General features: G+C 35.0%; 1 protein-coding gene and 1 pseudogene across 1 annotated transcript in view; one reads left to right on the top strand and one right to left on the bottom strand.

Annotated features, from left to right (window-relative positions):
• The window catches only part of UBR3 (ubiquitin protein ligase E3 component n-recognin 3), a 229040-nt gene that overhangs the window by 178094 nt on the left and 36571 nt on the right, over positions 1 to 14375 (bottom strand). The window contains exons 3-4 of the mRNA XM_077751180.1: positions 8379 to 8518; positions 5487 to 5645 (exon numbers count right to left, since the gene is read on the bottom strand). Of these exons, the coding sequence (XP_077607306.1) occupies positions 5487 to 5645; positions 8379 to 8518 (299 nt within the window). The remainder of the gene's footprint in view (positions 1 to 5486; positions 5646 to 8378; positions 8519 to 14375) is intronic.
• Positions 11930 to 12908, top strand: LOC144220809 (hydroxyacyl-coenzyme A dehydrogenase, mitochondrial pseudogene; annotated as a pseudogene).

Genomic DNA, 14375 nt, shown 5'->3' with positions numbered 1-14375 from the left:
ACTAATATATATATATATAATATTTATATTTCATATATATAATAGCTTGATATTTAATGGCAAGAAAAACCCTAGAATGAATACTATAAAAGAGCTTCAGGCAAAACTGCACAGCATGTTTATAACAAATAATAAAATCTACTAGGTAACTGAACATCTAAAATATGCCAGAGATTATAAACAAGGCACAAGAGGTACAGGGATTATTAAGGGTATAATTCCTGTCTTCAAGGAACCTGAAAACTCATGGCAGAGAAAAGCAGATGATATGGTAAATGACAATTGTGTAGCAGACTTCACCATTTGGTTTGACAATCTGTACTCTCATATTACTGTGCAGCTAGACTTAACCTGAAGCAAAGTACTTTGGAAAGGCTTCCTGGATAAAATAATACCTGAGTGAGTGGAATTGTCAAGCATTATAACTGAGATTTCTCTTAATTCCTGTTTTATCAAACTTTTTCCATCACATTTTCTACCACAAGAATTAAAAGTATAATTTCTGTAGAAGTATCAGTTAAAACTAATTTATTCCATGCAATAGTGAAAAGCTTAAATTCTAGAATTACATAATCCTAGAACTTCCACTTCAGCACTGCAGATTATTAATTATTGCCAGTTTTTGTTTTGTTTTTTAATATATTTATGGAGGATGGAATAACAGAAAAAGAAAAACATTTATTTTGAGAGTTCTTTAAAAGAAAAAAATTATTCACTGTCTGAAAGCCAAAACACCATGGCATTTGATATCTCTTTGGCAAATTTTATACTGTAAATTAAGGCCTCAATCTCTCTAATTATAAAAATACATAAATGACCTTCTTTAATATTTGTTGAGCTTTTCTCCATTTTCTCTCCTTGCAAGCCTGAATAATTGCAATAGAACAGTTTTGGGTTTGGGGGTTTGTTTAAAGATTTATTTATTTTTGATGGTGTGCGCAAGTGGGGAAGTAGCAGTTAAAGACGGGGACAGAAGATTCGAAGCAGGCTCTGCACTGACTGATAGCAGCAAGCTCAATGTGGGGCTTGAACCCAGGTGCCCCAGAACAATTTTGTTTTGTTTTTAAATGTTTTTAATGTTTACTTATTTTGGAGAGAGAGAAAGAGACAAAGCATGAGCAGGGGAGGAGCATAAACAAAGGGAGACACAGAATCTGAAGCAGGCCCCAGGCTCTGAGCTATCAGCACAGAGCCTGACACAGGGCTTGAACTCACAGACCATGAGATCATGACCTGAGCCGAAGTCAGACGCTTAACCACCTAAGCCAACTGGGCGCCCCTAGTTTAGTTTTTTAAATGTCTATCTCTCTGGGCTGGTTTAAAAAAACAAAAAACAAAACAAAACAACAACAACAAAAAAACCATGCTGGCACTTACTAAACAGATAAGAATACATCCATCCTTCAGTACAAGTCCAATATTAAAAATAATTACACTTAGTGTAAAATAAACAATTACATTTAGTTTGTAAAGAATAAAGACCTTTGAGGCACCTGGGTAGCTCAGTTAAACATCTGATTTCAGCTCAGGTTATGATCTCAAGGCTTGTGAGTTCAAGCCCACATCGGGTTCTGTGCTGACAGCTCAGAGCCTGGAGCCTGATTCAGATAGTCTTGGTCCCTCTCAGCCCTTCCCCTGCTCATGCTCTCTCTCTCTCAAATATAAATAACATTAAAAAAATTTTTTAATTAATAAAGACCTTCTAAGCATCCTATATAAGAAATGACTGTCTCCTGAATAATAAAAGCCATGTATTTCTCTCAATCATGATAGATGACATTTTTGTAATACTTTAAGTTTGCTTATTTATTTTTGAGAAAGAGCATGGGCATGCACACACATGCACTGGGGGAGGGACAGAGAGAGAGGGTGAGAGAGAATCCCAAGCAGGCTCCATGCTGCTAGTGCAGAGCCCAACACAGGGTTCAAACCCACGAAACTGTGAGATCACAATCTGAGTTGAGATCATGACTTAAGCCAAGATCAAGAGTCAGATGCTTAACTGACTGAGACACCCAGGTGCCTCTGTAATACTTTTTAAATAACAAAATGTAATTTCATCAACCCTCACAACAAGCCTGAGAAAAATGAATGTATAATCACCATTTTTAAAAGTGATGAAACTAAGGCTTACAAAGGTAACACAGTCAGTGAGTAAGCAAGCAGTGATTAGGAGTGAAGCTAGACTGCAAATTTTAAACTTCTGAATCAAGATTTAATGTGATTTCCATCACTAAAAGTCAGTCAAGGATTTCTGTTGTGTTTTTAATTTCAGTAAATAACTAAAAAGGAATTATAGAAATAAAAGAAGGCAATTACCATATATCTTTCCTAAAGTATACATTCTTATAATGATTAAGAACAACTTGCTGCTTTCTTACACAACAGTTGAGTTTCTGTCTAAGGTTGAAGAACTAACAGACCACTATGTATAATTTATCTCTCTCCAGCTTTATCACCAAAACTCAAATACAAGCTACCATCCTTTTTATCCTAGGCTACTGTAGTAGAGCTTTTCTGTTCTTGCCCCTTCCATCTATTTTGGCAAAACAGCAAGTCATCTTTTCAAAAACACATTTCTGATCATGTCACTCTTAAGCTTATAATTCCATAACTTGGGGCACCTGGGTGGCTCAGCCGGTTAAGCTTCTGACTTTGGCTCAAGTCATAGTATCATAGTTCATGGGTTTGAGCCTCGTTAATCGTACTCTGCGCTAACAGAGCCTGCTTCAGATCTTCGGTCCCCTCTTTCTCTGCCCCTCCCCCTCTCTTTCTCTCAAAAATAAACACACATTTAAAAAATATGTATTTCCATGACTTCCTAATACTTTCCGCATAAGATATAAAACATCACATGGCCTATGAGAGCCATAGATCTAACCTATGTGGTAGCCTTATTGGTGCCACTATACCCTACTTTCATTTGATTGTTGAAATGAACTAGACCTTTTTTTTAGTCCTTTTTAAAAAAGTAAGCTCATTCTCACCCACAAATATTTCAACATGTAATCTAGGAGGTGTCCAGGTGTGATTGATGTTCTTTATATTTATCCTGTTTGGGGTTTATTGAACATCTTAGATCTGTAAGTCGGTGTTTGACATCCAATTCGGGAAATTTTAGTCAGGATTTTTTGAACTGTTTTTTTCTGCCACATCCATACTGTCCTGTCCTCCTAGGATTCCAATTACAGGCACATTAGATCTAATTCAGTCTAACAGGTCCCTAAGACTCTGTTGTATTTTCTCTGTGTTCTCCAGATAGATGATCTATTAACCTGTCTTCAAATTTACTAAGACTTTCTTCTACCCTCTCCAATCTGCTGCTAAACCTATCCAGTAAAATTTCTCAATTATTGCACTCAACACTAATTTTCAGTTCTGGAATTTCTTTTTTTATTGTTTATATTTCTTTGCTAAGATTCCTGACCTCTTCACTCATTAACAGCATATTTACTTTTAATTATCTAAATAGATTTTCCTTTAATTTCTTGAATGTATTTTCAATAGATGCTTTAATGTCTTTATCTGCTAAATCCAACATCTGGACCATTTCAAGGTCAATTTCTACTGATTGCCCTATTTCCTGGTTATAGGCACAACTTATTTTCTTGCATGTTTAGTAGTTTTTATTGTATGCTGGACATTCTAAAGACACATTATAGAAGATCTGAATTCTATTATCTTCCTTTGAAGGGTATCAATTTTAGTTCTAGAAGACCATTCAATTAATAGCCTGCTCACAAACTTAGGAAGGTTTGATTTTATACTTTGTAAAGGGCAGGTCTGTAGAAAGCCTAAGGTTCTCAAAAGCCCCTCTAAAGTGACAGGAATAATCTCTAAATTCTGTCTCCATTGCAGATACTGACAGGGTTTTAGGCTTCATTAAATCTGACCTAGGACAGACCTTACTCTAAGGTGCCTCACCTAGATACCTGGGGTATTAACAAGGTCTCTCCAGTCTGGCTGGACTGAAACTCCAATTTCTCACAAAACTGCCTAACCTCTAATGTCACTATTCTGCTTTTAACCCATAGCAGTCACTCTCTAGTGACTCCCTAGTAAGCCTGAGGCACTCTCATCTTGTACATGTGTATCTCCCAGCCAAGCACCTTCAGGGGTCCCTCATACATCTGCCCTAATACCTCTGGGTGCTCTATCCCGAAGATTCCAGCTTCCAATTGCCTCAGCTGCTTCTGCCTCCTTAGCTCAGCTGGACCACCACACTCTGCTTCAATGCCAGCTTGTTGTGCTACAGTCAGGAAGTTATCTCCAGACAGATATTCAGAGCAATCGTGGGGTTCATCTCATGCTTTTCCTTTCTCTCAAAGGTTTATAGTCTTGCACTGCCTTTTGTACTATGCCTAATAACAGCTGCCTCACATTTTTTTCCACTTTTATGCTGTTTATGACAAAAGGGATAGCCCAACAGTCAGAAGCAGAGGATGTCCTCTACCTTGAATATAAGTCCATCCCATTACCACCCAATTTCCCTCACCCTCTATAGAGCTAAATGACTTTCCGTCAACCATTAGGTTTTACTTTAAATATCACTTCCTCAGTGAAGCATCCCCCACCTTCCCCATCAGTGAAATCAGGTCTCTCTTTTATATTGTATTAATATAATTATATTAATGCCATCTCACTCACTAGTCCTTAAGCTTTATAAGGGCAAGGATAGGATTTACCACTTACATTCCCTACCCCAAGCTCTAGTATTTACTCCAAAACCCTAGGTGTTTAAAAAGTATTTGTTGAAAAGTAAATATATCAGATAAGACAACCTCTGAATAATATATGGTTTACAATACACATGAAAATTTCATACTCTAAAGAAAAGATAAACCTCAATTTTCAAAACATGTTTTCATTAACCAGCAAATACAATGCTATTTAAAATATCTGTTTTACTGGGGGGCACCTGGGTGGCTCAGTCGGTTGAGTGTCTGACCTCTGCTCAGGTCATGATCTCGCAGTGAGTTCAAGCCCCACGTCAGGCTCTGTGCTGGCAGCTCGGAGCCTGGAGCCTGCTTTGGATTCTGTCTCCCTCTCTCTCTGCCCCTCCCTCACTCATGCTCTCTCAAAAATGAATAAATGTTAAAAAAAAAAAAACTTTTTTTAATATTTGTTGTATTATTTTATATGACAGTATATATCATGTGCAAACATGTTCAGCAATTCCAAGTTTTTAATTTAAACTCTACATTATTATAAAATCCTATTCAATATAACCCAAAAGTACAGAATACCAAAAATGAAGACATAGAAGTAGTTTTGTTACTGTTTAGAGAAGGGGAAGTGGAGTACAATTATGAGTATGTCACACCAAAACTTAGAGGAGACCTGGGTTCTAGTGCTAACTCCAAATTAATAACCTCCTATGGGGAAAAAATCCACATTTTACATTTAAGTTAGAAAATACATAATTTTGTATGATTATAGTAACATAAGTAAATTCTAACTTTCTTCTATTCTAACATTTTACTTACCAGAAGTCAGATCTTTGTAGTTTTGTTGGTTTGTCAAAACCTGAGTAAGAACAGATCGCATTGCTCCTCCCATTTTAGTTAGATCTTCTAAAAAGGAAATTTGAGGTTCCAAAAGCTGAAGAACTTTGTTAAGGTCTTTTTCTGATGGTACATCAGCTGCTGAAAAAATATATAATGAACTTCCTTTAAGATATTTCGCTAAGAATAACAATATTTTATTCTTTTCAAATTACAGCAACTTGGGTATGAGTATTTTATAATCAAAAAATTAATGTAAGAACTCAGTTCAGAAGGCAGTTATCCAGGGCTCAGCCTATGATAGACTTGCTCAGAAATTCAATTCTCTGAGAAAAGGTAAATGGGGAAAAGAAATGACTTCATAAGATATTAAGCACTTAATCTGGTTAAAAAGGATTCAATTTAGGACCCTATACTTCCAAACATTAAATGTAATCACAAGATCATTTCAAAATTATTGTTTAAGAAAAAGTAAGATCACTCCCTAAAAAAAAGACAGAAATCAAATAATATTGAGAGTAGTGTAAGAATATTAGAACAAAATTATGTCAGCTCTAAATTTAAACCTGTGTAGCAAATAACCCACCTTCTATCATATTCTAAAAATACAAACTCATGTTAGATGGAGGTCAAAGCAAGCAAAATGAAAGTAACTGTTTTTCATAAATATGAATGTTTTTACTAAAACAGTTTTAAAGTAACAGACAAAATGTGCACATTAGAGCTGAAGAAAGAAAGAAGAAACTTGTACAGCAACTGAAAAAGAATATTTAGGAGGGGGGAAAAAGAGAGCAATTTTTCAGAGAACCTGAGGTCTTAAAGGAAGAAATAAATAATGAGATTTAGAACTCAGACATAATTGGTTAAGAGGATGCATAATAAGGGAGTTAACAGGGGGCCTGTGTGCCCAAGAAAGGGGACATCAATATCATTCAACATTTATTTGGTAAGTACTACATGATAGGCACTGAGAAGCAAAACTAAGTAAGACTTAGTTTCTACCCCCAAGGAACTCACAACCCAGTTCAAAGATGATCGGTGAATGAAATTTTAGATAACTCTTGAGTCCTGGTACCCAAACCAAAAATCCTTACTTTCTCAGTGGATAATTAATACTGTGTATTATTCATCTTCATATCCTCCCCGATGACTTCTATAGTAACATAGCAGATACTTAATTAACGTGTTCTAGGTTTGCAAAGGCTCTAGATGAGCTCTGACACGGGTCTAAGGATTGTAGAGAGAAATGAAACCCAAGGCATCTGTCAAACAACAAGATCTCTGAGCTTCTATTACCTTGGATTAGATGATTTCAAGTCCTTTCTTTAATTTTAAACAGTGATCTCTACACAAAGCAATGTAGTAATTTTTCTGGCACAGAAAAAAGAAATGAATGCTGAGCAAAGTCATAATATAGAAAGAAAATCTTCATGAACCTAAGTTCATGAAGCTTATCTGAAGACAAAAAAGTGCTTCCATTCATATTTGCAAAACAAATAATTATCAAATTAAATAGCAAGTAAATAGCAAATAATTATCAAAGCTATGTACCGATGTCAGCTACCTTTTATAACTGCTAAAGGTCACTAAGGAAAAAATAAACATAATGTACTTTTGTATGAATTACTCTCTGATCTAATGGTAAGGTTTAAAGTTCTCATAATAAATATTTTTCTAAAATGGGACATTTATAATGAGAAATGTAAATTCCCCAAAACTCTGTTAACTAGTGTATGAGAAAAAGCACAATAGGCAAGTTCAATAACTAGCTGGCCTCGAGGTCTTTCATTCGAAAGAGAGAGTAGTTTGGGGCTAAATCAAAATAATATGTCTTCCTATACTTTAAGACATATACTCTGAGAGGGGTGGAAGTAGCTAATAAAGGATTATAAACTCTGTTTAAAATGTAGAAATATGGTAGTATAAGTGTTTGCTCACAATGCAAATACCATGGTACTTTTAGAAATGATGAAGATGCTATATATTTCTTCACACTCCAATGATGGGGGATGGACAGAAGATTAAAACATGTGTCATAGTTTCAAACTAGATTTAAGATTATTTATAATAAATATGTAATTTAAAACCTCTAAAAGTAATTCAAGATGTAGTTCCCTAAATGATAAAAATGCAAGTAACATCAGAAACATAAAAGATCATAAAAAGTTACCACACTAATTGATATCTATAATTTACAAGGTCAGACTGACAACTTCAACAGATAATATCCAAATCCAAAATATTTACTAAAGTATATTAATCAATATTGTGACTAAATCTTAAAAGGCAAGAAGAATATCTACAATTTGCATGTTTCTTTTTTCTTTTCAATACGATCATAATGCTTACACCCATACATTCTACCTGTAAGATGGGAGTGAGCAATTTGATTCCCATAAGTTGTTATATATGGAGGTGAATAAAAATATATAGACATCTACAAAAAAAAGAGAAAGAGATTTGGTGAAATAGTTTATCTTCTAAAACTCCAAGTTAAAGTCACACATTTCCAGGACTTCTTAATTCTGTTATAGCATAATATAATCGTAAAGTCACTTTAAGCCCATAAAATGATTATTTCCTTATCCGCAAAAGGCCAAGTAAGTTTGATTCAACATATCTATGATCCCAGGAAAAGAACGTCCAAAACTGTGCTTACTAAGAGGTTATAAGGGTATAAGGTATTTATTAGATATTATTGCTGTACACTAAAGTAAGTTTTTATTTAGTATCTGTATTTCATAGTCATCTCATAAAGCATGTTAAGCAGAAAAAAAAAAAAATGGTATCTGAAAAAATTCACCTCATTATTCATTCTAAATTCTGTTAATTGGAAACTTAAAAAGCTACTAACAAAGAGTAGATTAAACATACCTGGTTCATTATAGCCTTCTCTTAAGTACTGAATAAGACAAAAAATAAATCTTGGAAGAACAAATTCAGACATCATCAGTAAGTCTTTGGGGACACAGGGAATATTCGAACTTGATTTAATTTGATGCCTTTTGCAAAACCTGTAAAATGAAAAAGAAAAAAAAATTAACAGTGATATCTAATCTGCCAGGAATATATTACCTTTATATATAATATGAATAAACAGAATGCAGGCCAATAGGAAAGCCAATTTATTACTTCTCTATGATTCTTATTAAGGTACCATGATAAAAGACTTTAAATGATCCTCTAAGTAAAAAATGTGGCTGAGGGGGATTTCCTCCTAATAAAAGACTATACTAGCTAGGTTCCAACTAGAATATAAAAAGAAAATCTCTTTACAGGATTTAATATTTTTTAACTACAATTTACTAATTTACATACTACTGTGTTACTTCTATTCTTTATAAACCATTAAATAGAAATTGATCATTTCCTAAGAATTTGCATTTTCTATTCCTTAATTATTCCTAATTTATTGTATTAATGAATATATAAGTGATAGAAATACTTAAAGTTTATTTGAAACATTTATATAGTACACTTATATACATTCCTTCTAATCTTGTTTATACTTATTTTAAAGTATGACTGATATACTTGAACAAAAATGAAGCAAACTATTCTGTATTCACAATCCAAATGATCACAAATAAGGTTATTCTGTGACAATACAGAATAACCACAATAAACATATAAAATATCTAGAAACAAACTTAAGAAGAGTACAAACTATCTCAGCTGAAAAGCATAAGAGATCTAGATAGAGAAAACTACATTTTCCAATGGAAAAACAATATTTTTTAATTTTTAAAAGATACTTGGTTTTGAGAGAGAGCACGTGTCCCCATGAGCAGGGGAGGGGCAGAGAGAGAGGGGGACAGAAGATCCAAAGGAGCCTCTGTGCTGACAGCAGAGAGCCCGGTGTTGGGTTCGAATTCAGAATCCATAAGATCATGACCTGAGCCGAAGTTGGATGTTTAACCCCTCAACCCAGGCACCCCTAAATTTATTATTTTTTAAATCAGTACCACCAAGATTAATACCATTACAGTTAAATCACAATGGGATTAATCACTAATTCTGAAGTTTAAATGGAAGAACAAATGTGTGGGAAAAAAATCTGTAAAACTTGGGAGAAAAAAGATTAATGATGGTAATTTAAACCTTATACTACAAAGCTATTAAAATTAAAAAATCCGTGATAATAAAATATCATCAAAGGACCACACAGGAGTCTAGAAACAGACCATGTAAATCTGTGAATTTAATATAATAAACATGGCATCTCAATTCAATGTGGTAGGGAGAAGACTTTCAACAAATTGCTTTAGGACAATTGATTATTTATATATGCAGGAAATAAGTGTTATTCTTATCTTACACCATACACAAAATATATTCCATACACATCTAAAGTTTAAAAAGTTACAAGTAAAAAAATAAACTATTCTGCCTACATTACCTCAAAGTACAGAAAAGCATAATTAAGTTTAAACCAAAAGCCATAAATGCAAGACAAAAATTAACTATGTAAATCAATAACTTCTATAAATACAATTACAAATTTAAAAAAGTATTTATAAGAGGCAAAACAGATTAAAGATTAATATCTTTGATTACGAACTCTTGAAAATGGTAAGAAAAAGAAAACAATTAAATAGAAAAAGCAGCCAAAGTGAAGAATAATTCATACAAAAAATTTGCTGAATGGTCAATAAACATATGAAAAGATGCTCCAGTTCTCTAACAACCAAAGAAATGAAATATATTAAAATAAAAATGAGAAGAAAATAACCATTTTGTGATATCTACTGACATAACTGACCCATACAATGGAGCCATGAAAAAGAAAAGCTTGAGGGAAAATTTTCCACTTAGAGGAGATGATAGCATTCTTATCAATCTTAGTACAACAAGAAGTAAAAATAAAATAATAATAATAATAATAATCAGACACTGTGACGCTTATGAAGCACATAGCACCATATAGGAAGAGTTCTTACCAAACAAGCTGAATTTGACACCAAGTCTCTAGAGCTCACTTCCATTTATAAGTATAGGGGTTAAAGGAAAAAGTTAAAAACACCCCAAAAAAGCAAACAGAAAAATCATGAATGTGGACCATTTTATAGGGCAATGGACTTAATTTGTGCAACCTGTTAGTGGCAAAAAGAGAAAGAAGGTAGAAGGACCATTCTAGGTTTAAAAAGTTTGAGAGACCCAATAAATGTAATTCATGAACCAATTCTAACAAACCAACTTTTTTTAAACAAACAGAAAAATCTAATTATGAATTGTGTGGGTAACACAACAGTTCATTAGATAATTTTATTAGCTATGATAATAGCATTGTGGTTATGTAAGAAAATATTCATGGATATTTGATGATACTAAGGAAATTCTTTTATGTAGGCAGGACAGTAGCATCATTGCAGTTATCATGGAAAAAGGAAGTCTTGTGTTTGAGATATATCTATACAAATACAGATAAAATGCTAAATATATGGGACTTCCTTCAAAATAATATGGTGGGGTGAACTGAAGTAGGTGGGAGTATGCCAAAGACGAACTATGAGTTGTTAACTATTGAAACTGGGAGATGGATAACATGAGGTTTCATTATGTCATACTCATTAAATAGAATGTGGGCCAATATTAAAGCCAGTAAGTATTCCCTTCACATTTTTAAGGCACACGTCAAAAGAATGTAGTTTTAATTGGTCTTTAAATAAAAAATGTCACTGAAGGAGCTTTTTCCTAATAAAAGATCATAGTAGTTCGGTTCATTATGTGTACTGCCTTTATATATGTTTAAAATTTTCTGTACTAAATAGCTAAAATACGTTTAAAAAAAAGGAATTATTTGAACTTTTAACTATAAATACTGGGTGGCTCAGTTGGACTTTGGCTCAGGTCATGGTCTTGAGGTTCGTGAGTTCAAGTCCCACATTGGGCTTTCTACTGAGCTGCTTTGGATCCTCTGCTGGGCTCCTCTGTCCCTCTCTGTCTCTGCCCCTCCCCCACTGGCATTTTCTCTCTCTCTCACTCTCTCAAAAATAAACATTTAAAAAAAGATAAATACTGAAGCATGTCAGGTGAGATGACAATATTTGGAATTTCCTTCAAAATACTTCAAAAAAAACAGAAGAAAAGGACAAATGAAGCAAATGTGACAAAAATCTTGGCAAATGTTGAGTCCAGTGATGGGTATACGATCATTCAATGTTCTCTTGTCTTTATTTTTGTGTATGTTTGAAAATTTTGATAACACAAACATCTTTTTCATCTTGAGGACTGGGGAAGATTCACTTTACTAATTCATTATCATAAAAATGATAATGTATAAGTATATTATATGTATGTAGATCCAGTTTTTGATGCTGTTTTAGCAAAATTTATTAAACCTTTAGGTGTTCAAAAGCAAATGAGCAGAAAAAAACTTTGGTGGGTCTTGTCGCTGCTGCCACCTTTGCCTTCATCTCCGCAGCATGGCTTTCATAACCCGGCAATTCATGCACTCTGTGTCCTCCTCATCCACTGCCTCAGCCTCAGTGAAGAAAATCATCATCAAGTACATTTGGTTATCAGCAGCAGGATGATGGGCACTGGCATCACCCAGGTTGCTGCAGCAACTGGCCACAATAGTGTTGGTGGACCAGACAGAGGATGTACTGGCAAAATCTAGAAACAGGATTGAGGAAAGCCTTAGGAAAGTGGCCGAGAAGAACTCTGCAGAAAACCCCAAGATGGGTGATGAATCTGTGGAGAAGACCCTGAGCAGCAGCGTATCAACCAGCATGGACACAGCATCCATAGTCCACAGCATGGACTTGGTGGTAAAGGCCATTCTGGAGAATCTAAAGATGAAGAACTTCACCTTGACTTCTTCAAGAGGTTGAACAAGTTTGCCTCTGAACACACAATCTTTGCCAGCAACACTTCCTCTCTGCAGACTACAAACATAGCCAATTCCACCACAAGACAGGACTGATTCACTAGATTCCATTTCTTCAACACAGTGCCCTTGATGAAGCTTGTGGAGGTCATTAAAACATCATTGACCAGCCAGAATACATCTGAATCTCTGACAGGCTTCAGCAAAGGCCTGGGAAAGCATCCCATTTCTTGTAAGGACACATCTGAGTTTACTGTGTACTGTCTCCTAGTGCCATACCTCATGAAAGTAGTCAGGCTGCATGAATGCAGTAATGCATCCAAAGGAAGACATCAACCCTGCTGAGAAGCTAGGAGCTGATTACTCCATGGGCCCATTTGGGCTTGATTACATGGGGATGGATACTACAAAGTTCATCATGGACAACTGGCATGAAATGGAACCCCCCATTTCAGCCCAGCCTGTCCTTGAATAAGTTGGTAGCAGAGAATAAGCTCTGCAAGAAGACTGAAGAGAACATTGCAAATATAAGTGGGGCACAGCCTCTCTGGCTCTGGGAAGAAACCTTGTAAGCATGTACCAGCAGCTCCCCAAGTACCCATGGGAATGTTCTTTGGTCAGACATTCCCTTATACAGAATAGTCTGTTCAATGTGCTTTTTTTTTTTTTTTTAATTTAGAGACAGAGCAAGAAAGAATACATGTGCACATGGAGAGGAAGAACAGAGAGAGACAGAGACAGAGAGAGAATTCTAAGCAGGCTCAAGCACTGTCATTGCAGAGCCTGACATGGGGATTGATCTCACAACTCCAGGATCATGACCTGAGCTGAAATCAAGAGTCAGAGGTCCAACCAACTGAGCCACCCATGCACCCCTGATATGCATTTTGATTGTAATCTATCTGAAGTAATTATTTATACTAGTTATAATAAGAGCAAATTCCTCCATTGAGAACTAATTCCCTTGTATATTCTACTCATTTCTGTGCTTTTCTTAAAAGCTTTATAACTCTTGGTGCCTTGGAGCAAACATTTTTTTAACCTTATCATTTTCTTTTTATTTAATGTTTATTTATTTATTTTGAGAAAGTGTCTGCGTGGGGAGGGGCAGAGAGAGAGGAGACAGGGAATCCCAAGCAAGCTCTGTGCTGTCAGCATGCAGCGTGACATGGGGCTCAATCCCATAAAAACATGGGATCATGACCTGTGCTAAAATTAAGAGTCGCATGCTTAACTGACTGAGCCACCCAGGTGCCCCAAACCTTATGATTTTCATAAAGAATTGCCTGGATTCATTCACTTGTAAAGGGGACAGCCCTTCCTCCATGTGCGTGCTATGTTCATCACTGCAGGAAAGTAACGAGCCACTGGACACATATGTGGTGTATCTGTGAATACTACAGTACTTGCCTTTTGCTTTTCTGAGAACATGTGCTACCTGAAGCTTCAAGCCTTACCCTACATTTTGGGCACAACATAAGATTCCATATCTTCATACAACTCCTGCTATTAGATTTGTGGGAATATCTCCATGGTTTGCAAGAAGTTTTCATTCACATCCAAAATCTGAGTGATTATCGTCTTCTTTTTTTTCATGACAAATCATTGCCGCAAACTGCCTGTAAATGGATTCTAACAAAATCCAATCTTTTAATCTGTGAAAATTTGAGTCAAGATAAACACGAGTATAATTTTTTAAAAATAAGCAAAAGACAAATGAAAAATGAGAGAGAGGGAGAAAGAGACAAACCAAGAAACAGACTCTTAAGTGTAGAGAACGAGTTGATGGTTACCAGACGGAGGTAGTTGGAAAGAATGGTGAAACAGGTAATGGGGATTAAGTAGAACATTTGTTGTGATGAGCACCAGGTATTATGTGGAAGTGATGAATCACTATACTGTACACCTGAAACTAATATAACATTGTATGTTAACTATGCTGGTATTAAAATAAAAACTTAATTAAAAAAACTTTAAGTGTTCATACCCCACCCTAACATTTCTATTTCTAGAGATTTATTATATATAAATACTCATAA

The sequence above is a fragment of the Crocuta crocuta genome, unplaced genomic scaffold (genome assembly GCF_008692635.1).
Source record: "Crocuta crocuta isolate KB4526 unplaced genomic scaffold, BGI_CrCroc_1.0 scaffold219, whole genome shotgun sequence".
NCBI classification, from domain to species: domain Eukaryota; kingdom Metazoa; phylum Chordata; class Mammalia; order Carnivora; family Hyaenidae; genus Crocuta; species Crocuta crocuta.
Note: the sequence above shows the minus strand (reverse complement) of the source record. Positions and strands in the feature narration are given on the sequence as shown.